General features: G+C 39.8%; 1 protein-coding gene across 1 annotated transcript in view; it reads left to right on the plus strand.

Annotated features, from left to right (window-relative positions):
• The first annotated feature begins 7,943 nt into the window (after positions 1-7,943).
• Positions 7,944-25,695, plus strand: part of angpt1 (angiopoietin 1) — a 64,933-nt gene continuing 47,181 nt past the window's right edge. The window contains exon 1 of the mRNA XM_042506777.1: positions 7,944-8,812. Coding sequence (XP_042362711.1) covers positions 8,417-8,812 — 396 coding nt within the window. The 5' untranslated portion in view covers positions 7,944-8,416. The remainder of the gene's footprint in view (positions 8,813-25,695) is intronic.

Raw genomic sequence — 25,695 nt, forward strand, 5'->3', positions numbered from 1 at the left:
AACGCTTTTTGCCTTTTGCATCCAATGACAACTGCATGTAAAACGCACAGTGCATTTCTTTGTGTCCTGGCCAGGAATAGAAGATTAAAAATTAATGTTGATTAATGTCACATTTTTGAGATGTCAAACAGTGCATGAAATTATTTGATATGAATTTCATGTCATTTTATAGTTTAAAAAGTCATTTTTAGGGGCATAAATGTGGTTTTAGTCATGGGTGTGTTTGTTTAAAGGCAGATATTTGCACAGCCAACTTTCTCAAATGTAGGTAGGTGGGTTGGAAAGTTATACTGTTGATGAAGGTCCAGAGGGACCAAAACTGTGTAATTAGTCAATTTAAATGCTGAGCAAAGCAGTGTGCAGGATCCTCTTTTCAGGGGGGAGACAATGAGATCTGTGGTTTTTCAACTAAACAAACAAACAAAAACAAATACTAAAGATTTATATAAATATAAGTCTAATATAAAACCAGTGGTGGAGGAAGTATTCAGATGCTTTACTTAGGTAAAAGTATAATACCACACAGTAAAAAATAGCCTACTTACTAATAAAACTCCTGCACTAAAAGTTTTACTTAAGTAAAAGTATGTAGCCTGAGTACAATCAGAAAAATTAAGGCATTAAAAGTATTTAAAATACATTAATTAAAAGAAAAAGAAGCAAACCATCATATTTTAGAGGCTAGAATTATGAAATGCATGAAATGTGACTTTAATACTATCAACATCTTGCTAAAATGTATGTTATATGCATGAACACAGCCTAAATTGTCAAGAAACGACAGATGAAAAGCACATAAAACGGTCCCTAAGGGTTAAACTGGTTGTGTAGCCTACTAAAAAGTTGCACTGTGGAGTTTTTTAAACGAATAAAAGTAAAATTTGCCTTTAGCGTTTCACACTAAACAGCACTGCATGTGTCCTTGAAGTCTAACAAATATGTGGAATTCACTCCCTTCCTCTTAAACTCTATACTCTCGCATAATATTTTAAATCCCATGTAGCCCAGGTTATTTCATGAAGCCCACATTTACTGATGCCACCTGAACGTCTCGCGGTCTTCCGGCACACTATGCAGTTACCGGAGAGCACGCGACAGATGTGTAAACAGAGGCTCAGTTTGGTTGAAAAGAGTGAAATAATACACTTCTAACATGAAATTTCAGCAAAGAGCTGAAACTAAGTGGACCTGGCGGCGTTTCCAAGGAGAAAAGAGAAAACACGCTAAACTGCGAAGTTGGAGTGGCTGTTGACAGCGCAGTTACGGTCAGGATGGAAACTGCGCACATTTCATGCTAACTATCCAGGTGAGTTAACGTTAGCTACCTCAAGCTAGCCGGTTAGCATCAGTATTTGGTTGCTATAGTGATGAATTGTGTGTCATTTTCCTTTGAGAAATAAAACCAAAAACAGTCAGGACGAGACGTTTGTGTTATGTGAAGTAAACATGGCTGTTATAATGAGCTGCTAAACTTAAAGGCCAACTTTGGTCAGCTTAATTTTGGCCAAGAAGCTAGGCTAAGTGCAACATGTAGCTAAAGCTGCTGATGTAAACATGTGAGCTAATGTGTACTGTGAAATAATAAAAGGCCAGATGCCTGTTATATTGACGTTTGATTTGATTTATTTTGAACATGTAAAAAAATAGAGAAATTACTAACGAGCAGACAGACAAAAACAAAAAAAAAAAATTACAGACAATCAAAAACATAAATCAAAATAAATGGTCAGACACATAAAGACTTGGTGTACATATTTGAAAAAGTGAGAAGAAGCACTAGGGGTGTAATCCCACCCCTACTCCATAAGTCATTGGATTTTAATAAACCAGCTTCCTTATTAATTTTAACATATACTCTAAGTAACTAAACCTAAATACATACACCTATATACACAAAATCAAATCTGATTTTTTCACCATTTTACAGAATAAAAGAGGATGATAAACTAGGAAAAATAAGTAACCAAATAAACAATAACCCCTGTAAATACCTTGTGATTGTCAAACCATCTCACCTTGTGAAAATCATGTTTTTATACATTATTTTAAACTAGATTGTGCTTGGAAGTTGTTTTAGCTCCACATTAAAACTTCCATAGCTTCACTCCACACTGAGTGAAGTTGATATTACAAAAGTAAAAAAAGGAGAGAATTTAGGTCCGAATTGTGTATAATAGATATTGTAAAGACATGTTTATGTAAATCTATTTTTACGACAGCATTCTCTGATGGCAACACGGAGCCGTTCTGCCTCATGTCTGGATCTTCTCTGCTGCTTTTTGATGTCTTCACCTCATCTGGACACTGACAGCTGGATGTTGTGCTGTTACAAGGGGCTGGTAAGAACCAAATAATAGAAAACTTTATTAAGAAGGATTGTGTTCTATTTCTATTTGCTTTTTTCATGAGATCTTACATTTTTGTAATGGGTACATTTAATATTCTGTACTGTACTGTACTTTCTGTTCTCTGTCTTAATAATAATTTCTGTTTTTTTAACACCTGTTTGAATCATATTTTATTTCCATGATATATGTGATTTGGCGAGTACAAGTGAAACTAATATGGGTTCTAGATAAAAAAAACAACAACCTTGAGTTAAAATACAAAAAGAAGGAACTGATTTGAGTGAGTCTTTGACCAAACCATACTATAAGATCTTGAGTCTATGGATATTTTCAAGAACCCCAGATATTGAAACCTAAAGCCTGGTATACACTATGCAATGTACAGTCTGCAAGTGTCTTTTATTTGTTAATATTAACAAGCGACAACAGATGATGATTTGTTTGTTTAATTATTGATTTTTTTTTTTTTTGGCTACGCCGACATAAATAGCTCTGCAGCCGCTCGACTGTTAGATTCAGATGAGTTTGTTTGATCAGACAGTTCGTCGCTGCAGCGTGTGTCCGCTCACTGCTGTGATCTCCGTCACCTCGAGCCCAGTATCAGACACCGTGTGTGTGTCCATGTCTCTTAGGCTGTGGATACTGTCAGACAAGTGTGTCCCTGTCTCACTGCACATCCTTGTACTCTCTGTAACAGCTAGTTTACTCCCAGTGAGCGGCGGTTTACTAAAACCCGTCCATCACAGCTTCCCTTTCCTGGACTTCCTCATAACTTTTAGTAACTCCAATGCTACGTGAACAGCACCAACTAACTGTTTGAACCTGCGCTTACACCATACTATCAACATATCCCTCTTTTAAAACATATCCCACTTTCACTCTTACACTACTTACTGGATTTTGAACAGCTGTTAAGCGGAGTGATACATGCAGAGTTAAACGTTAACAGTCCCAGTGATGTTGTACTCCTTTATCAGGAGCCTCTCAACCAATCAAATTGCTTGGTCTGAACTAACCGTTGTATAATCAGATTTAGATCACATGCAGAAGGCAGCGTCATTCAGATTGATGTTGAGTTATACAAAATGTCCTCCCAGACTTTTCACATGCAAAACATAATCCAGATTCCCATGAAGGCCAGCGGCCTCGAGGCCTCTCACGACTGACATGACCCGCGCTGTGCTTGACTGTCACCAGCAAAATGATTATTGCATTTGACCAAACTGGGCGTGCACTGGATATATGTATGGGACAGGAAGTACAGGACAGACAGCACAGGACCTCAAGGGTTAGAAAATGATTTTGCTCTTGTAGTTTCAAACACATGGTTTGTTTTCTCAATAAGTTTACATTCCAGTAAGAATTCAGATCTGAGATTACAGCACCCCATTATGGACTCATAAATATAAACAGCTTGTTTCCTCATATGCTTGTTAAAAGTAAGACAAACCCATGCTGGCTGTAATACAGCAAAATATGAGAGTGTTGAGTTTTTAACCATATTTCGATGAAAAACATGTCCACAATTTGGTATCAAATACCACTTTCTGTATGCTTATGCAGAATGGACTGGTTGCAGAGAAGCATCCCCTGTTGTTACTGTTGGTGTGCCCGTCAAGCTGTGGTTCATTCACAGCACATACTTTGCAATGATAACTTGTGGCCTAACCACTTGAAATTCATGTTATTTTTGAAACTGAGTCTCACACTTTCACACAAAAGTAGACAAATATAGCTTCTCATTTCTGGCTGACAACTGTTGATTTTCTGGCTAAAATGAAACTGGTAACTGAATGAAACCAGTGGAATTTTAGTAGTTGTGGCGAGGTAGCTAATGTAAGCGATGTGAGTAGGTTGACAACATTTGATTCAACCTGCTAAGTCCTTTTTTATTTTTTATTTTTATTTGATAAAGCAGCCTCTAAGTAAAAGAGGGAGAGGGGGGATGACATGCAGCAAAGGTTACTTTGGTGAACTAAGTAAGTGATAACTGGAGCCCTGCACTGTGCGTCCCCTTTTTTTGCTTTAGCATTGTTGTAGCTTGTAGCTCCTTGTTTGGGAGCTGCGTTTGCATGCGCCAGACAAACAAGAGCTTGTGACATCTGCAAGCCAGAGTTTACATGCTTTTTCAGGTCATTTTCAGGCAATCTCCTTATACTGTTAACTAACTTTTTGCTAATTTTTAGGTCATATCTTCTTTCGTTGCTCATTGCCTTCGTCCCATACTTTTTTATGACATCTAGCCAGTTTGCTTGGGTTTTAAAAGGTTTGCAGGGATTTAGCCATTTTAATTCCAGTGCTCGCCTCCCCTTTGTTCCACTAAAACAAGTTCTGTTGTGGCACTATTTTGCAAGGGCACTGTAACTGCATCCTGGGCTTAGTGCCACTTAGTGCCACTTAGTGCCACAATTGTGATTGGTTTAAAGAAATACAAACAAACCCAGAAGGTTATTTCCCTCAGTCTGGTGCACAATTATGATGGGTTTCACTAGACTTCTCTCAAGTGCTGGCAGAATGCAAAATAAGTCTTGCTATGCAAGGCTACAGAGCATGAGACGAAAGACCTCTCCTCTTGATTTATTTTCTACATCAGTGAGTTTCTGTGTAGCTGTTCATAGAAGTGATGTGTAGCTTTAATTTTGCACATTCAAGGTTGTGCAAAGGTGGTGATTATCTCCCACTCAGTTTCCCTTGGACACAGTAACTGGCGCCCAGATTTTAGGACACCGGCAAAGTACGTCAACCAAAGACAAGCGCTGCAAGAGATATTTGCACATGCTTTGTGTCTTGGCCAGTCTGGGTTATTCAAGGGGTTTGTTATCTTGGGTTTCCTTCATGCATTCGTTCACACCGACCCCCGGCTCCCACACAGAGGGCCCAACTTTTTGTAGCCCCCTGCTATCACTGAATACACACTCTCTATCAAACACACACACATGCAGGATCATGCAGACATATTCGGTATAACATGCAAGCATGAGCAGGCAGATGGAGACAGTAAATATGTGTGCACAAGTGCTGCCTATAAAAGAAGGACATGCTCACTCGAGCACATGCACTGTCACACAGATTTGGATGTTTTGGGCCAGAGAGGAATGTTGAAGTCCAGCCAGAATTCAGACAGCTGTGTCTCCCCAAATCAGAGATTTTAATGGACTGTCCATAACAAGGACTTGACCTTTGACTCAGAGCCTTTCAGTGCTGTGTTTCCTCACTCTGCTCCTTCTTCTGGGTTAATGATGAAGACACATTCCTTCTTCCTTTGCTCATTCTTGGATTTTACTTTTGTTTTCTTGAAAACATAACAGTGGTGGGGGTGGTGTGTTTGTGATAGAGGCATACTGTACATGAAATAAATTAAGATATGGACAATCCATGTAATGGAGATGTAGTGGGTGGATGAAACACAGGAAATAAGTCAGAGCAGAGCTTTTTGCAAACTTTGCAGAATCCCACACTCAAGTGTGTTGTGCTTTTTTTGGGTTACAGTTATGGGAAATTACTTATTTCCTTTAATCCTACGCAGCACTGAAGTCTGAAACCTCTGAAAGAGGAATACTTTAAGTGATGTCACTTGAGTCAGCACAAGCTAAGCCTGAAGCCTACAAGTAAAAAAAAAAATCAAAAATCCTCATCTTTGCTTGAGGCTAGTGACTTGAGGCTATAGCCTCTGCCAGCATAACAACTGCACTTCTGACTGAACTGTTGGCGGTCCAGTTGGGTAATATTGGCACTAAGCTTCATCCTTGGAGGCTTGAAAATGAAGTCAATGCGGAGCCTAAAAAGCAGTTCCTTGAATGGCCACTTGAGGCTGGCTCCAGAAGTGAGTTAATCCCCATTGACCCCCATGTTAAAGTGCCCAGCTTTAAAGCAGAAATAAACATGTTAACAGCCTGGTACAAAAACAATTATGATCTCTATAGCTAGTTTCCGGGTTCATGACAAGTGTACTCGAGGTGAAATTTTTATGCAACTTCCCAGTGTAAATGTTACGAAGGCTTTAAGGGATGCATAATTAGTGTGGCCGCTTTGAGTGACAGGGGGAAGCCATTGGTTGACAAGTTGCTGCCACAGCGGCATTGTTGGTTATGTAACGTTACTATGGCTTAACCCCATATTCACAGAGCACAGCCTTGGTTGTAGTTGTCGCTAATTCTCTGTGTTTTCAGTTAATTATAACATTTTGGTCACCTGAAAGAGTTTTGTTCAGAGTTTGGTTGTATTTGTAGACCCACTAAGGAGTCAAATGTTCAGTTTTGCTGGTAAGTGGGCTTATAGTTTGTTTTAATGGTTTTAAGCCTGCTTTTTCTGCCAGTGAATAATTAGCATTATCACAGTTAACCATAGCTGTAAATACACTGTGCTAATCAGCTAGCTTAAGGGTTAGCACCAATCTCTTCACCAAACATGGTCATGTCTCATGGCTTGTGGCTCCAAAAATCCAAGATGGCATAACCAAATGCCACACCATGACTCAAAACCACTGACCGCAAACCAGTGGGTAACATCAAGGTTGTAATGTCCCTTATTTTATACAGTTTATGTTGTAGACAAGGAAGAAGAAAGCTAGAAATAAAAAAGGCAGTATCTCTGGTTTTGTTGCTTTGGCTTCAGTGCTTTCAAAAAGAACAAAGAAAGAAAAAAAACTGTCCATCGTGAGTCCATTCATATTATTGAAGTGCAAAGCTAAATCAGTGGAGTACTCTTAAAATTTCAGTCTTGATTGATCTGGCGACACCTGTGGTTGCTGATGTTAATGCTAAGAACTGGGGTTCCCACAACGCCATTTGAGATGACAAGTTTTATTGATCACTCGGAAAAAAAAGATGAGCAAGTTGTTTATTTCCTTGACTGTATGGGCATAATGAAAATTTGCTGTGTATTTATAAATTGCAGCTATATGCATACATATTAAAAATGCACCAAAATTTCATTAAGTCAATAGATGCACACAGCGTTTCCTGTAAATAAAATGCCATTTAAATATGCGTGAGGATGATAATGCTGCCAGTGACACTGCAAACTACTACACAGAGGCAACTAGTCAGTGTAAATGCATTTAATGGCAATAACAGAAGTATTGGGGATGATATTCTGAAAATATTCTGGATAAAAACTTAAAGGTGCTTGGAAAATATAAGACTTCCGTTGAAAAGATGGATGAAAACAAAATTGCCTCTATAAAAACAATACTTGTCATGATGATCATTCTCGTTTTGGGGGAGACAGAAGAAATTTGAGAAAAAAGCTGTAAAAACACCAAAAATAATCCTCCCTTGTGCCAACTTGTGATATAGCACCTGCCATAGTACAGTATAAAAGGGAGTAGAGTTGTATCTCAAGAGCAGATAAATTAAACGCATGCGTTTAGACGCGTTCTTTGTGTCAACACGCAGACAAAAAGGCAGGTCAACCACATGAGCCTGCAGTCGGAGTGCCTGTAAACCGATCCTCATAGTCTAAGCACATCCTCTGTGCAGGGGTCCCTTTTCTGCCAGGCTCACACACACACACACACACACACACACACGCTCGTTCGTGCACACATACTCACATTCCTCTGCAGGCTCTGTGAGGGGCAGGCGCAGAGCATGCTGGAAGCTTGGAGCTGTTCCTCAGAGTGAGCGTCTCTCTCACTCTCCCTTAGTCGTTAAGTCAGAGAGCAGAGGAGGACGGGAAGTCAGAGAGACCAGGGGAGGTCTGACGACACCATCTCGGCTTGCCCGGCACCTACTTTATATGCACAAATTGATCAATGCAAGAACACAGTCTGGTTTTGGTTTACCGGAGGAGCATCAAGATTCATAACCAAGCTGTCACTCTGCAAGACATGTGTGCAACTTTTCCTGCCAGGACGAAAACTTAAAGGAGCTTTGGAAACTTAGCATGTGTAAGTGTCCAAGAGTAGCAGTAGCTTTCAATGCTGGAGGTCCAGTGTTAGGATGGATGACACAGGCTGACAATCTCCACCACTTCTGATCCAGCTTTAAAGGGAACATCCAGTCAAGCGAAGAAGGACAGGCTCGAAAAAGAACTTAACTCACCTGCAACTTTAAGTCCAGGCTGATATGATGCTGTGGTACAACTTTGGCAGCCACTTGCTCTCTCTGGCAGCACTTCTGGTGATTGTGAGCTGCGGAGGAGGGGAGCAGCGGAGAGCGACGGATAGCAGCAGCGCAGGTGGCAGCAGTAGCAGCAGTAGCAGCAGTAGTGGAGGAAGTAGTAACAGTAATTACAGCAACAGACGCTTTCATAAGATCCAGCATGGTCAGTGCACCTATACGTTCATCCTACCTGAGGGAGACGGAGCCAAAGGTTCCTGCAGGGAGGTGAAAGCCGGTAACCCGCAGCACAACGCCAACTCTCTCCAGAGAGACGCTCCGCCATCCGAGCCAGAGTTTCCCAGCCAGAAGATCCAGCAGCTCGAGCACATTATGGAGAATTATACCCAGTGGCTACAGAAGGTAAGGAAGCGCGGTATGCAGTATAAATGCAGCGCTAGCAAAGTTGACGAACAGAGTAAAACAACAAACTGTTGGTTTGACGTTTGACAATCTACGGCTGATCGTATGGAAATACCGTTGAATTCTCCTGTTTTGATTAGATCCATGTTTAAAATTGTGAGGTTTTTAATGGGATCTTGAACAACCCTGCATGAGACCAGATCCGTTTCTTTTGATGTGGTCACTCTGTTGTATACTTGTTGAGATATTTGTGTTTCCGTGGGTGTGTGTGTGTGGTCTCCGCAGAGCGTCTGTTTGTGGCTTCACAAGATAACTTGTTTTGGTTTGTGGATGGGGTTGTGTTTGAAAAACAATGTATTGAATATGAGAAAACAGCAAAGTGTTTGTCAATAGGAGAGTTTATGTGCTTTAGAGGTTAAGAATTTTTGTCTGGGTGATGCTGTGGGACCAGTTTTAAACTGAAACAGAGGTGCACAAATGTCAATGGAAACGTGCACAAAAAAGGGATCTTAACCGCAATAATTGCAGTATATGCTCCTCTATTAGTCCTTGGTCTCGTAAAAAAAAAATCTAAAATGGTTGGATAAACACATAATGACATTGTTGCCAATTTGTGGACTTGGTGTATTTCTTCGTTGCTGATAATTTGACAGTTTGTAGAAACAAAGCTCCTTTCAGTCAACAAAATATGTATGAAATAATCTAGAAGACAGGATTAGAAACACTATACTAAGCCTGCTATGCTGTTATGTAAGTGTGTACATTATCCGAATTGAACTTTTTGTTCTGGATGTCTCACAGCTGTCTGATCTTCTTGGCACTATTGTGTCTCCGTCTGCTGCTCTGTATTCATTCAGTAAACACGCATTTTTTCGGGCTTTTTCTCTATTTTTTCCTGAGTAAACTACCCTTTGAGTAAATTCCACAGATGTCCAGTTGAGTTGCGCTGAGCGTCGGTCATAGAGCAGAGGTAGTTATATGTCAGTCACCCCCTGTTCTCCAGTGGGCTGTCTCTTTAATGGCAGGAAGTCAGAGAGAGTCTCAAGAGACACTCGGAGGAGGAAAAGACGGAGAAAGAGAATGCTCCCTTTATTTATTCAAGACAAGGACGTGTGAGTGTAACTTGAAAATCCAGACTTGCATAAGAGAAACAACCTGTTTGATTTTCCTGCAGAATAAAACCAACAATCTCTATTTTTATAGAGCTAATATGATATGAAAAAACTCATATTTAATTGCTCTCGAACAACCAAATTTATTTATAGAGCCATAGAGGTGTTTATTATGTTCAAATATGGTTCTACTGTAATGTTAATGAGTAGGAGAACGTGAGGCCATCACTGATATGGTTTGGCAGGCATTCTGCTTTTCTAAGCTTTGAGACTTTGAGTCTCCAAAGAGAGCGAGACTATCTCTCCGAAATGAATACATGAATCAAATAAACAAACCAAATTCGGAATAACCAGCTCTCCTGCTCCTCGACTTTCCACGATATTGGTCCCAAATAAGATTACCAGCTTCAATCTGTGATTAATTGTTTAAAGCTAATGGTTTATTTTTTTTGTCTGCAAAGCCAATGCATGCACAGATAACACTTGATGGATTTGATGGATTACAGTGAAACTGGGGAATTATTCAACCTGAACTTCATCAATACCCCAAGTCTATTCATTAGCAGTCAGCGTGTCCTCCCAAATGTGTCTGAGTGTTCTGCTGTGTGCCTGCTTTTCATTTACTTTCAGAAAGTAAACTTTTCACTCCTCAGGTTGGAGGAAATAGTCATTTCTCATCAATTACCCAGGCGTTGGTCACAGTACGTTAGAGCTCATGTTGATTGAGTTTGTAATCAGGGAGGTATAGTGTTGGAGGCTACTCCACCCTCGTGCAAATTCAGATGGAGCATATACAAATGCGTATGAAATATAGTATGAGATGGATTTGGAGCTTCCCGGACAGAATCTGTGGAATATCGGCTTATCATTGGACTGTTTATCACTGACTTTATCTCAGTTAAGGGGAGGAATTTGCTTTATATGGTGTATGTCAGAGTTTAAAACATAGTGTATAGTGTGTGTGTGTGTGTGTGTAGACTGGGGATGTCAGTTTAGGCAGATTTTGTTTTAGAAATCCTTACATCCATTAACCGGTTCACTTTTATAAAAAAAAAATTTTAAAAATGGTGTGAAATGCAAGAGGCCTTTCCTTGAACTGTCCATTTAGAGGTAGTTTTATGTTTTGTGCTGTAAATGTTGCCTTTAAAAAAAAAAAAAATCCACCACTCAGTCCTGCTGGTAGTAATGTCCAGGTGGCAGTTTGACATTGCCACAGCAACATGGTGGCAGTTATTTTTAAGCCACAAAACCCCTATAGCATTGTTTACCAGGGTTAGGAATAAGCACCAGTCACCAGCCAATTGCTGGTAAAATACACAATTGGCTGCTAGATTTGCTTACTCACCAGTCAAAATACCAATCGTTATCTATTAAGTGGCTGGCAGATTTTGGAGTCCAGCAGCCACAGTGGCAGGTGGACAAAAAAGTGAATTTCTAACCATGTTCTTAACTATAACTATGTAATAACAGAGATGTTAAAGGGGGTTTGCATCTCAAAACTGATCCACTTAGTCAGCGGACTGACCTAGAGGGAGACCATGGGAAGAGCAAAGTGTTTCCACAGAAATGCTGTTGGGTTTGGACAGCATTACTAGCTTTTACCTAGCTCCCACCCAATCCGGCTGTTACCAGAGCCAGGCTAGCTAACCAGTAGAGATCGGATGGTAGGCAGTGGGTATGAACAATATTTCTGCATGTTAACGTGGTAGTCGGCTGTCTTGTCTCTCACAACTACACTGTGCCGTAAACCGAAAAGTAGTGACATAACACATAATACATAACATAACACAAAAATATTATTAGCAGTTAATCCATTAACATAAAAAACCCACACCTGACCCTACATGAACCGGCACAGTTTCTTTCCAAGGCATACCTGAACCTGATCCATGGCAGCAGTTTTGGGCCCGAGACTGATTAAACATCCAAGTTCTGTGGAAAAAAAAAAAGTTTCTAAAATATTTTCAATAATAAAACCTTTCTCACAGACTAAGGGCTGACATGTTTCTTTGGAGTTTATCTACCTTATATGGCAGAAATATGAAAAATAATCCTAAATATGCAGCAAAAATTCTTAATTTTGTTTTTGCTTTAGATGGCTGAACACCAGTATGCATTTATCTAGTTGAAAATATGAAGCCTTCCACCTTTTTATTGATGAATTTCCACACCAATTTACTATTTGAAGTCTGAAAACCTGTAAGTGTTTCTGCACAGCTCCCAAAAGTGATCCATGTGTCAAGAAAGGCCAGGGGTGAAATAACACCGGCTTTATCTTTGCTCAGTGGACCTCATCCGTCTGTGATAGTACAAGTGATACTATGAAAACACCACGGCAGCATTGGTAGACTGAAGGTTTGACTAATGAGACCTCTCGAGTAACTTTCTCCTCTCATGTAAAAAGCAAGTTAAAACGTCTGCCAACACCACTAATACTATCATGCTTCTTTCCTGATACTCTGGAGTTTTGCAGGACAGCGGACAGTTTTCATTTCAAATAGAAAATGATTTCATTTATAAAAATCCAAAATTGAGATAAAGATTATATTATGCAATCGCTAGTGATTAAATTTAAACAGAGTTATATTAAGTTCCCTGGGTGCATGTCGTTTCAAAAAAATACAAGACACAAGTAAAAAGTAAAGATTAGCACTAGAGGAGAATTGGCGTAGGCATTTCAGAGGGGACACTTAAACACACAGTGGTAATTCAGCCTAATTGCGCTGCATGGGGGGGAACATCAGGATGCAGTTAACATTTTTCATTGGACAGAAGATTAAGTGTTCTGGCCAGTCTATCTATCTTAATCACGCCAGCGTTTTCACTGCTTGTCTAAGAGAAAGCTGATGTTGCTCCAGCCAGCCCTGATGAAAGAGACGGATGGAGGAGACCTTTACAGATAGCAGACCCGTGCATGGGTGCTCGGTCCAGTGTGGGGGGTAGACAGAGAAAGTGATGCAGCAAACAGCTGTTGAGGAAGCATTTTAAGTCTGAGATCTTTCCTTCCTCAGCCCAGGGAAGAGTATATGGACCCTGATAACATTCCTGACCAGTCAAAGGTGGCTTGTGTTTGTCCAAGGATTACTTTCCTGGCCTGCCTGCAAGGTGAGGAGCCTCGGATAAGCTTGGCTCTGATCTCAGGGAAAAGATGCAGCAGAAAACAAGCTACTTCACACATAAAACAATAACAAATTACCCCTAATTGTGTAGAATCTTTCTTGACAAAAAGACAGCTTTCTTTTGCAAGTTATGTTTCCCCCATATATACAACATGCTAATGTTGTTAGCATAAGCCTATGGCATTTGCATTGCATAAATTAGCTTAGAGGCTAATGGACTTTTCCTCTACTCATAACTTAACCAATTTACATGTATTATTAATACTTTCTCTTATTTACCACTGATTTAAGTTACTGCATCTCCCAACATAACAGCACAGATGAATTTTAGTCTGCACGCACGTCTCTTCAGCTGAACATTTTTTAAACTGAGCAGCTAATGTTGCTGTTAGAAGTTAGCGAAGTGGGATGCCTCGGCAGGGACGTGACATTTCCCCGAGTACGGCTTTTGTTTACATATGACATGTGCTATGTCTGTTGACTCACAGTTTCTCTGAAAACAAAATATTTCCACACTGATTATTTATCTCAGAGTGGATAACGTTCTCATCATCTTATGTAATGTTGACACAGAAATTCAAATTAAAGGCTCATCGGAAAGAGGATGATATTGATCGATATATACTCTTTGCATTGATGTTATGTGATAGTTACTCATTGAATTGATATATTGATCCAGGTGGATTGCTCGTTACACCCCACCCCATATATATATGTATGTATGTATGTATGTATATATGTGTGTGTGTGTGTGTGTGTGTGTGTGTGTGTCTATCTATCTAACTAAACTATCTTATATACATATATATACATACACACACACACACACACACACACACACACACATATATATATCACATTCATTGAAAAACATTGTATTTTATGTCGTCATCTACTGGTGGGCTATCACAGTAAGAGTTTGCATAATGTGATGTTAATTCCACCACAGATGAGACTTAATGATCATTAAAATTGGATAGGGAAAAAAGTGTATATATCAATATTGATATCAGTTATCAGTCAAAAGAGTTGTCAGATGTTGGCATATCAGATATCGGCCAAAAATTCAGTATCATGCCTCCCTATTAACCACTACTTACGGGGAACAAATGGTAGCAAGTGGACTGATAAACAGATTGGTGTTATATGTCATAGTCTTCAGTGGCTGTTACTGTAGCTGCTGGGCTTCTGGTAAGCTCAATGGCAATGAGGATCAGTCTTTGGTTTGTAACTTGAGAATGGATGGGTCATTTGAGATAAAGAAGAGTTTGCATTGAGTAAAAAGTAAATGAAGCATGCATCGCACAGCACTCTCTGAGTATATCCTCTGTACTTGCCTAATATTTCAAGGACAATGAAAATTTGGCATGGATGGAAGTTCAGCAAGCCAAATTTTGTTTCTAGTCTTGGGAGTGAAAGTAATAGATCTTCTCGTTCCCCTCCTGGTGGAGACAGTAGAAAGTGGTTGAGAGCAGTGTTTCTTGAGAAGGACAGCCTGTGCCAAACTAAGCTGCTGAACAAAGGGAGGGGGGAAAAACTATCGGCGGTGTCTTATCCCTGTGAAATTCCCATCATTCTGCCTCTCAACGAACATGACTGTGCTGCATAAACAGTGGTTTAAACGGATATACCGACATGTGGGCAGCAGCTTGTTTCCCTTCCATACTGTGAGTTCATACGAGAAAGGGTGAATATGTTTCTCTACTTAGTGCTATCGGAGGGCCACACAGCATGCCTGGGGATCCAAGGAGAAAGCTATCTATTTTAGGGGTGACTGCCTCTTTGAGAGTTTATTTTCACTGATAATATGGGCCAAAACTAACAATCGGATGATGCAGAAAGGCTAAGAAATGCTCTGAGGAATAAAAAGCTCTTCCTTCCTGACCCCAAAAACTTGTAAAAAGGAAACCATGGAAATTGCTGAAGGACACTACAATAACAGCTTCCAGAAAAGTTGTCTCGGCCGCACTTGCACTATGACTGAAAACGAAAAGGAAACAGAGCTCTCTGCTTACTGTGTCATGGGAATAGGGAAAAACATTATGACCATGCCACAGTATTTCCACATGGACCTGATTTTAGGGAAAAAGGGCATATAGTAGTTTTGTCGCGCTCAATATAGCAAGCTACATTGTTTTGAGACACCCCTCTCTTCCAGAAATCATATTTCAGTGCAGCCAGTGGCTCCAGACACGCTAGAAGTTTTGTTATTGGACTGGCAGGTATTGCACACCTATGTCTCTTTAAAACTCAATAAATGAAGCAGTAAATTTTTGGTAATTTCACTGTGTGTCTTGAATCTGTCTGGTTTACCTTATTGCAGCTATAACACAGGCATGTGGGTCCTTTTCCATCACTCATCTGAGTGAATCGCTCTCTTGTGGGCACTTTATAGGGGATTTATTTTGTTTTAATTATAAGGTTATACATTTGGCTAAATGTGTACAGGATTTATGATATCCCCTCTGAAAACATTGTTGCTTGAAAGCTTGTAGCTTGGCACCCACTGATGCATCTGTGGAATAAATTGAGACCTTCCTCTGATAGGTTTGAGTTTCCATGCGCCCTCGAGTACATTCATTCCTGTAATGCAGCTAATTTTTCTTCATTTGGTTGCTGGAGGTTTTATGAATGTGAGTGCTCTGCAGCATGTCTCTCAAGTATGGAAGTAATCTGTTTAACCTGCATTCATGTATTTTAACCTGCATTCATGTATTTTTTTGAAGCCATTTGGAAGCAGTGAAACAAGATATAAACACACTATATACGTGTTATTACTTTATAACAGTCCATTATCACTTTTTTAAGCTACGGTCTGCTCACAACTGACTCTGAAAGGGAAATATCAGACTCCATAAGTGCTAAATGCTCCTCTTTTTTCACCAGCTAGTTACTAACTTGCAAAAAAAGGTGACTTAACATAAAAATTGCAGACAATAAAAACAAAACAATCAGCCCAAATCTGCTCAAAGGGTTGGTATAGCTGAGGGTAGCTGCAGTTACCGGATAATCTGTGATGTCGTCATTTCAAACTTTGAATGGGCATTTAAAGTGACTTCCATATTTGACTACTCACATTTAATTATTAGAGTACTTGAATACTCGCAAAAAAGAAATCTGATGTAAGAATTGGAATGTAAATTGGTCAATAACAGAAAACAGGCAATCTGAAATTTATCAATTGAACAACAGGGTTCAATTAGCTTTTGAAGCCATACATTTAAAGTTTTGAAGCCATACATTTAAATTTAAAGGCTAGATAAAGCTCTGAAAGACTGTCTCTGGAGTCTGGGGCTGCTCTACTCGTCGTCAATTCAACCTCTACCAGGTTAGCAGCAGCTAACACAGTAGCAGTGGCTAATATTTTGACACTGAGCCTTTTTAACTCCAACAAACTAACACAGGCAATGAAATGGCTCGACTCTGTCGTTAGCAGTGTCACTGTTTGCATGTGTGCAGGCGGACGTCAGCTGTTCTCCCCTGTGGAGCTTGCACTCCTGCAGCAGTAGTGTAAACAGAGAGAGAGCAAAGTCAGCAATTTTGTTTCTGTCTTTGCGTGAATGACTCTTCACCCAAGATATTTGCTTTTTCTAGTTGCACGCCAGCCTTAAAAACTTCATCAACACACCCACTCACAATGTGAATTCTGAATTGCTCTATTCACACAGGGATTCAATTGGACATTACACAGACTTTGTTCTAGGGGAGCTGGAAGTGCAAAGTGCGTTTAATGTTCAATCCAACTGATTTGGACACTTGAGTTCTCATGTGCAGCTCCTCTGGGTAATGTCTGCAGTGCATTTGTGAAAGGGTCTTATAAGTCATGTTTCAGTGTTTCCCTCCAGGTTTACTGGTTTGGGGGGGTTGACAGCAATGCACTAGAGACTGAAACATAAATTAGATAAAGAACATAAGCATATTTAGTTTATTTAATAAGAAACACAGTCTAGACCTGTTCTATATGAAAAGTGACCTTAGATGACTGCTGTTGTGATTTGGGGGTATACGTAAAAAAACTGATTTGTCTAAAATTGCCCCCTCCCCCCCATATGTGGGAAGTTGAGTGGCGATTACTGTATGTTGAACGAATTATGATGTCCAAATCGAGTACTCCCTATTACAAATGACCCCTTTCACACACATGCTCATTTGATCCATTGCTGATATAAAAATATTGATTGTAGCAGCTTTAATGTTTTATGAATGAGAGAGTTCTGCTGTGCATTACTCAGATATGGAAGTGATATTTAGATAATTTATTCTACTGTAACATTTAAATATTTTCTTATAAAATGGCTGAAAGGAGAGCAAAGCTTTTGTTTGAAGCATTAATAATATTATTTTGGGCAGGCAAGTGGAAGTCATTAGTACTGAGAGTGTAAGTTATGGTCAGAAGAGTTGCCAAAAACACAAGGTTCACGGCTGTATCTCTGCCACTGCTAAGGCTGAGTGATTATGAGCCAAATATGAGATAGTAATAGCTTACATAGAGCGAAACATTAGACATTACAGTCAATCTGTGTGCGCAGTTAGTGGGCAAGTAATGTGGTGTTATCACAGCCTGCAGCAAATCACAACTGTGTTTGAACTTATTTCAGTCTCAGAACCGGCTGTTATCTTTGTAGTATTTTTGTTTTAAAATGACTCTTGATAAACAGAGCAGATGATAATATTACTCACCCATATCTGCTGCTATTTATTTTCCTGCAGACTTTTGGGTTCATTTGAGTTGTGCGCTGTAAATCACGGTTTGATGAAGATCAGGGTAACTGAAACTGCGTCAAAAAACAAAATTGTGTTTGAAAATTTGAGCTGCTTGCAATGGACACCGCAGGATGTCTACACAACAGTATGTCTCTTTTTCTTACAGCTGCTTTACTTCCAGAAGAAGATAACAGAGAAAACATTCAAGTCTTGTATTGCTGGTTCTGGCACGGAGCAGGAGAATGAAAAATCTGAATTCACCGCAAGTTGTAATGCTCTCGCTACATGCCTCATTTTATGTTCATCAAACTTGAAGTTTACTGTAAGCTGTGTTGTCCGCTTCCCTTGTATCTCTGTATGTTAATTATTTAAAGTCTGTGAAGTGAGGAGAAAAATTCCTGAAGCCTCCCCACATGCTGCCTCTGGGGCCAACTCTCCCCACAGTGTCTCCCCGACAGATGTTGCTCTCTGAGTGGATGTCTTTGTCTGTCAACGCTGGGGAGCCTTCCAAAGGTTCTAGAGGACAGGACCGTTTCACCTTTGTTGGAGTACAGCCCTGCGGATTTAGCGTTGCTATGATTTCAAATTGAAGAAAAACAAAGAATCACAATCTGATGGTTGAAAGAGATGCTCGCATCTGATTAGAAATGGCTGTAGAATCAGTCATAGTGAACAAAACTGATGACAGGAAGCAAGCAAAAGGTGAAAAGAAGGAAAGAAGGAGATAAGGACACAGAGCGAGATACAGGGTGAAAAATAAACCTTGCAGTGTAGGCTACGTAGATATTTAAATGACGAATGGTTGGCTCCATTATTTTTGTTTTGTTCTTGTGGTTGTGGGATAGGAGCCACTCGTTCTTAAAGCTTCCATGTCACATCCAGGAATTACCTCACTTATTTATTTAATCTTTTTCTGTCCTTTGGTGCGTGTGAGAGAGGAGAGTTGGTATCGTGAGAAGTATCAACTTACAACATGACACCCACACATCTATATGGTAGACAGTGTGGAACTATGCAGAACGGCAGGCTGATTATAGGCTCTGTTTCTGTGGGTGGTTTGGACAACTGTTAGGTCTAGGTTTATCAGTTAAGTGCTGTGATTGGTGTGACACCTCGTTCAGCCACATGCGCATATTCACACGTTCGGAGATGTTGACGCACGGGCACACACAAACACCCACAAATCTGCATACGTGTTTCAAAAAACACACTGTTTCAGAGCTGTGTTTGCCTCGTCTGGGACCCCAGCCAGGCTTCTCACATTTAATACCAGCGCTGGCACACTCAGTGCATACGTGACACAGTAAAGTGTGTTATATATCCCCCATTGTTCAAAAATAACACCCTCAAAACATAGAACAGAACAGGTCAAAAGGTCTCATAAAATCAATCACGTTGTCGACCTTTCACCACATTTTTTTCCTTTCTTTATTTCTGCTTGTTGCACCTAAATCAGTGATGTTAGAGCAGGTGATTAGCTGACTGAGAACACCTGCTGCACACCATTTGTGTCGCACGCATTGATGAAGATGCACCAACTTTACTTTTTATTGCCTGATACTAAATTTGGAACCTAAATGCAGTTTTTACAGGTAATACCGTATATATGTTTTTTTTTAATAAATTTAGAGTCAGTTTAGCTCATGGAGTAGAAACTGATTGGGATCATTCTTCAATAAGAAAACATAAGGCTGTAACTTATCATTCACTTAACTAATTCAAAGTCACATGAGCGTCTGTGGCCCTCGTCGCTGCAGTGTGTCCTGCACCTTTGGCATAACAAAGATTTGCTGTCAAATTAATGGTCAGAATGGCACATACAGTATCTTCAAAATAGTTATTTTGCCATTTCGTAATAAGGTGGAACCTTATAGAAAATATGTTTTTTGCTGTGTGCTGCTGTATGGTGACCTTAGAGGAAGTAGCTCATGAATCTGTCAGTGATCGAACAGATGGATGTGCTTTTGGGACTGCGTTTACAACCAAAATACAAACGCTTACAATTGGTTCTTGATGTTTATTTAAAAGGACATGTTTGCAGTGGATCTGAGTGGAAGAGGCTAACCCTCCAGAGGCTTGTGTGTATGTGTCTGTGTGTGTATTTCTTCATGTGTGCACAGACCAACATTAATGTCCATTTAGGCATATGTGTCCTTGCATGACATTGTTTGACATGCACGTGAGTCTGTGTTTGGATGAAATGACCCTCAGCTTAACTGATGGCCTGTAAAGGATCAAATGAGATGTTACCTCTCTGGACTCACACGGTCAGACGTTGAAGCTCAGACTGTCACGTTTTCTCAGTGACTGTCAAACAGCACTCCTGTTATGAACATCAATGTATACATCTTAGTGATGCATGGTGTCTAGAATAGTAAAAGACATTTCATTAACAGTTACATCAAACAAGACGATCCCTCTCTGAACAATGTCAAAAACAGACATCCTGTCTGCAGTTAAGTGAGTACATCTACACAGTTTTACTAGAATAGAGTAGGGATGAATGGATTGTGAAATTCTTGATTCTACTGTTTAAAAAAACAGTTTTGGGTGATAGCAAATTCTAATGTTTTTTTTGTTCATTTTATTTGTTTATTGTTTATTTGTTTTTTTGATAGGTTAATAAAGAAATCCTCATTATGAAAACATAACTTCATGAGCACAAATTAAATTACACAATTTTAAGAAATAACCTTTAATGCTGCTTTGAAAACACAAAAAAAAATCTCCTTCAAAAAGCTTTATTTATTCAAATTTCTCACCAAACACTACATTTTGCAAAATTACATTTAAACAACTTATGATAAAATTATATTTTACCTGCAACCATTACTCATTTTTAGTGAACTCACTGTGTCCTTTTGTCCTGGGGAAGATATCTGTTCATCCCAAACATGTTTTCTACTGTCCCACAGACGACGAGACACTGCTAGAGATGCTAGAGATGCTAGAGAAGCTCGAGAAGCATTGCCAACCATTGTCTCCCCTATCCTACAACTGCCTGTTGGGCACTCCTCTCTTGCTGCTGCATGACGCATTTTTTCTGGTGGTTTTTGTGTGCACATAAAAGTTAAGATATTTTCAACTTTAACGCTCAAGGTGCGGAGTCGTGACGCTTGTCAATGTTATTTTTGGCCAAGCGCACACAGCCCTGCTTCACGGATGCTCCCATGTGTTTTTCCAGATGGACTTCCAAGGTGTGATTGGGCCTTTAGTCTTGAGCCCTGCTTTTTAGCCTATATGCAAATTCATGTAACACAACAGAAAAACATCGACCACTGCCATCGGCCTATCAGTAAAAAACGTGCCAGTCAACGAGGTGTATGTTGGACCATACAGATTTTTGGTGGCTATTTCAGTGCATCCCTTGAGTAAAGTAATTTACCTTATACATGATAAAATACAGCTGGAATGTAAAGAACTGTTGAATCTTTGACAAAACCATCTCACCTCAAGGTCTATCTAGTAGCTGTTGTGGAGCTTTTGTTCATATCACATGATCTTGAACAGCAAATGTATTTTGCACATTGTGATGAGTTTTCAAGGCTGTTTGTGTTTGGTGAAGATTTGTCCATAAGTACAGCTGATGCCATGGAGGTCTTGAAATTCCTGTGTGATGTGTTAGGATGTTTTTGCTTTGTTGTCTGAACGTAACTATCAAGGTTTTGTTGCTTTTGGTTTTGATCACTTGAGCCATCCTCTGCTTCTGACAGTGTTTATACACACATCTTGTGCACTTCAGCCTAAGAAATGCAAACACAAACAGAAACCTGGGCATATAAAATGCCAAGGATTTGTCCTCTTCCTCTTTCCCTCTGTCATATTTAGCATCTTGTCCCAACAGAAATATGCTGTAAATCATCCAAAAATGAACGTCTGACTAATTGCACTGTCAGACTGCCATACTTGTTCCAACTCATTTTAGATGTGTGACTAACAAACACATTCATCCTGCAGCTTCTCTAGAAAATCACATTAAGAAACACACAACAAAGACGCACAAACATGCACGTTATCAGTATTTTCATCCATCATGAGCTGAGGGTCAGGCAGCAGCAAATGTTTCTATTGTTGCAGTGTGGCAGTGATACAGTAGTGGTTGTGAGCTGCACTTTATCATTAACAGAGGCATCTATTTTCCTCCTCTCCAACAGCCGTGGTGAACCGCAGGTCAGACTGAAGCGGCTGCATATGGGGATGTTAGTCGGGTCTGCCACCTAGTCCTCCTGCTCATCTCTATTGTTTGGATTGAGTGTTTCTTCTGCATCACTTAGGGGAAATTTAAACCTACATGTACACACACAGACACTCCATACTGCCTTAATGTAGCACCGTAAGTACTTAAAAGTCCTTGATGTGATGTATGGCCTGGTGTGTATGAGCCTCGAGCAAAAGCAACAGAGGGAGGGTGGAAAATGACTCGAGAGTAACATAATCTGGACCCGATGCGATAGCGTCAATCTGTCTTTGGTGATAGAAGCAAAGCAAAGCAGAGACTGTAAGAAAGAAGGGGGGAGAGCAAAACACGGAGCGATGGAGAGATATAAAGAGCGGCAGAAAGAGAAAGTGAGAAAAGCTGTATGGCTGTGGTTGGCGGTCACTGTGGTGATTGTAACCCTGGACGACTATAGCGATGGTTTATAAACTCTGGAGTCCTCGCTTAATGCAATGTTAGGATGAAAGATAAACACGAATGTGACATTGAAGGAAACAACCCCTGTCATTAAACGCCCATTTATTCTGATTAAAAGAGACACCCAGCTTGATAGATAGTGGCGTTGGCACACAAACTGGAGCACTGAAACCATATTTTCCCTGATGTTTCGCCCGGCTAGGAGGTTTAACAGACAGTAATGTTTCTGTCATGGCTGAGCTTAAAACAAAACATGTCTTTTTATATCTACTTCTACAGCTTTCTGGCAGAGGAATCCCCTGCTGTGATGTTTAGAGGGTACACTGGAATGATATCTCAAATATTTGGATGTAAGCGCCTCCATCGTGGGATGGTGGGTTTGTGGTATCCCTGTTTGCTTCAGTGAAAGGGGCAGACTGACATGGCCTCTAGCATTGACACAAAAAAGCCATCGTTGGAGACATTCCTGCCCTGATGTGTCCCAGAGGAAAGATTCCTGTGTTAGTCAACTTACGTCACAGTAAACTGCAGGCTGCCCCTCTGCTGGTACTCACTGCTGAAGACCTCTGGATGAATGAGCAGGTCCGAGTTTGTTTGGTTGTTTGGGTTTCATTACGCATTCCCATGTCTTGGGTGAATGCAAGTACTTCCTCTCCCATACGGACAGATACGCATAATTAATTGGATTAATTTTTGTGCCCATTTTTACATCAGAGAGCCAGACTCTAACTGAAGGATTTATGAAAATATACATTCATGCTTAAGCTGTACCTCACTGTGTTTATTTTTATTTAACATGGAAAGAAACTACAAGATGTGATTGTTGCATCTGCTAAAGGTTTGAGTCAAAATCGAAAGAGATATGCAACTTTAAACAGAGTTTGAGCCAGTATTGTCCTTTCGGATGTCAAAAACAAACTTTCCGGGTTTTTGTTTGTTTGTTTTGTTTTTTAAATTTTTAACATAGTCCGTTATGTCATTCTGTGTCCCCTCTTTAAATTCAGAGGTTTTTGTGGGTCTCCTCATGAGTTCATTTTTTCCTCAGCAGCAGTTTGAGTGGCTGGTTGAATAATTTTTCAGTTGATATGATCAGTACTGATCAGCTCAATGCATGAGAGGAGCAGCTGCGGCAGAGACAAGTGAATACAAACTTTCAGACCCAGTGCAAAGAACAGTGAAGTTTCACTTTCATTGTGCCTGGTGTTCTGCTGCTCCGTCTGTGACCAGGCTGTGCTCTGTGCTCCAAGAGTGTAGTGCAATGAATAACCCTGAGAATACTTAAATAAAGGTTACATTTAAAAATATTCTTATACTGTGAGCCTTAACCAACACAAGATTATGACTGCTTTCATTAGTTTTTAATCCCCTGAAAATAAGTATTATTGTGTTTTCGTTACCTTAGAATGAGTCTTTTATATTTACATACAGAGCAGGTCACACACTCACATGCACTAACATGTCCGTATGGCCAGCACTGCTACCAACCTACGAGAAGGTTTACAACACACACAGTGGGAGCGTTATTTCATTTTCTGCTCATGACATCATTACTTCACTTTATTGAGCAAATAGTGGTTTGCTTTATAAATGCTTTGATTTCCACATAAAGCTCCTTAAAAAAACATTAGCGCCTATCCCTCACAATAAATTTTATGCTTCCTTGCAATCATTTTACAAAGATTTAAAGGAGACTTCCACATAAGCAGTCAGTGACTTGAATTATTTGTGCTGCTGCTGGAATCTGGACAGAGGATAGCCAAGTTATCCCTGCGTCGACCATCTCTGAAAATTCATTTCCGGAATGAATTTTGATCGTAAAAACAAGCAAGTGTCCACACCACTGTACCAATATCAATAACTGAAAAGCAAACATTTCTGTTGGATGTGCTCACACCCGCTCCAGAGCGCTAAAGAACTCAAGTTCAAGGCAAAACAAGTTGTCCATCTCTCTTTTTTGATGCCCAGGAAAGTTCATTCTTTTCATAACAAGATGTCAAAAGTTAATTTGTGTACTTCTTGAGACTTCTGAGATGAATTTGCTTTTATCTTACATATTACAGACATGTAGAAGACTTTCTCTGATTCAGCTTGCTCTGAGGCTTGTAGTTAATCACTGAAGCTATGCCTGGTAGACATAACACTGTCAAAAACAGAGTTTTTGATTTAAAAAGTCCTCTCAAGCCAGACACTACATTCATGTGGTGTGATTACTGCTAGTGATGGCACAGTTAGTCTTCATATAGGAGAAAGCTAAAAATGTCAATAGTGAAAGCAAATTGGCGTAATAATGCTTTGAAGCATTTATTTTCCCAAAGGAAACAGAAAAAGAACATCCAGTCTCTCCTCAGTTCTCAGGGCTTTAATATTTTTGGATATTTGACCTTATCTTAATCTCAATCTCAAATCTGACTCAACTAGTCCCATATTTCTGCCAATTTGTTTCGAAATCATGATTTAGCAACAGATTCTTCACATTGTACTCAGACTTTTTGACATCAAACCCTGTTATTTCATTGTGGTTTTTCTATTGTTGTTGCTCAAAGTAAATTGGCCGTTTATGAAGCTCATTATTCATTTGAAAAATTCAACACATCAAAATTTAACGTCACAATTTCCACTGCTTTTTCAATTTGGGGTTCATTTAAAGTCTTCACACTGAATAATGATTTACAAGGGCATGTAAGTTGAACATATTTTAAACATGGATATGGAAAATAGATTTGTCCTTAGGTTTGATGTTCTGATTTGTTTTAGAAACAAGCAACAAATCATCCAACCTTGACAGCTCAACTGTTGGCTCAGTGTTCTCACTTTCTTTCATTGTCTGCCCTGTTGACAAACCATTGTGACAGAAAACCTTTGAAATGGTGTGCCTCTGAACCTGCCAAATGATTTTGGGCACCTCCAAGTAAGCACAGTGATTTACCCAGTAATTTATACAGAGAAACGGTTGGTTTGTTTTCAGGTTGTGTACACAAGGCTCATTATGTCCTTGGAAATGCACAACTGAACAAGCAATTGACATCAACACAATAGCATCTTGACAGAAAGACAAAGGGGAAGAAAAGAAGAGAGACAGATGTAAAAGGAGAGGAAAAAAGAGTGTTAGAGTGGTGGGTGCTGGCAGTAGCTGGTTTGTTTTTCAGATGGCAGTCAGTCTCTCTGTCTGAGGGGAGTCCTGGGATCAACAGTTTTCGGACAAAGCAACAGAGATGAGGCAGAGGCTAGACCACCCACCTCACTGCAGACCCCTTTTTCTATTCTATATGATAATATTTGACCATTTGCTAAGCTACATCCCCCTTACTTATAATG

Source organism: Plectropomus leopardus, chromosome 18, assembly GCF_008729295.1.
Source record: "Plectropomus leopardus isolate mb chromosome 18, YSFRI_Pleo_2.0, whole genome shotgun sequence".
In the NCBI taxonomy this organism is placed as follows: Eukaryota; Metazoa; Chordata; class Actinopteri; order Perciformes; family Serranidae; genus Plectropomus; species Plectropomus leopardus.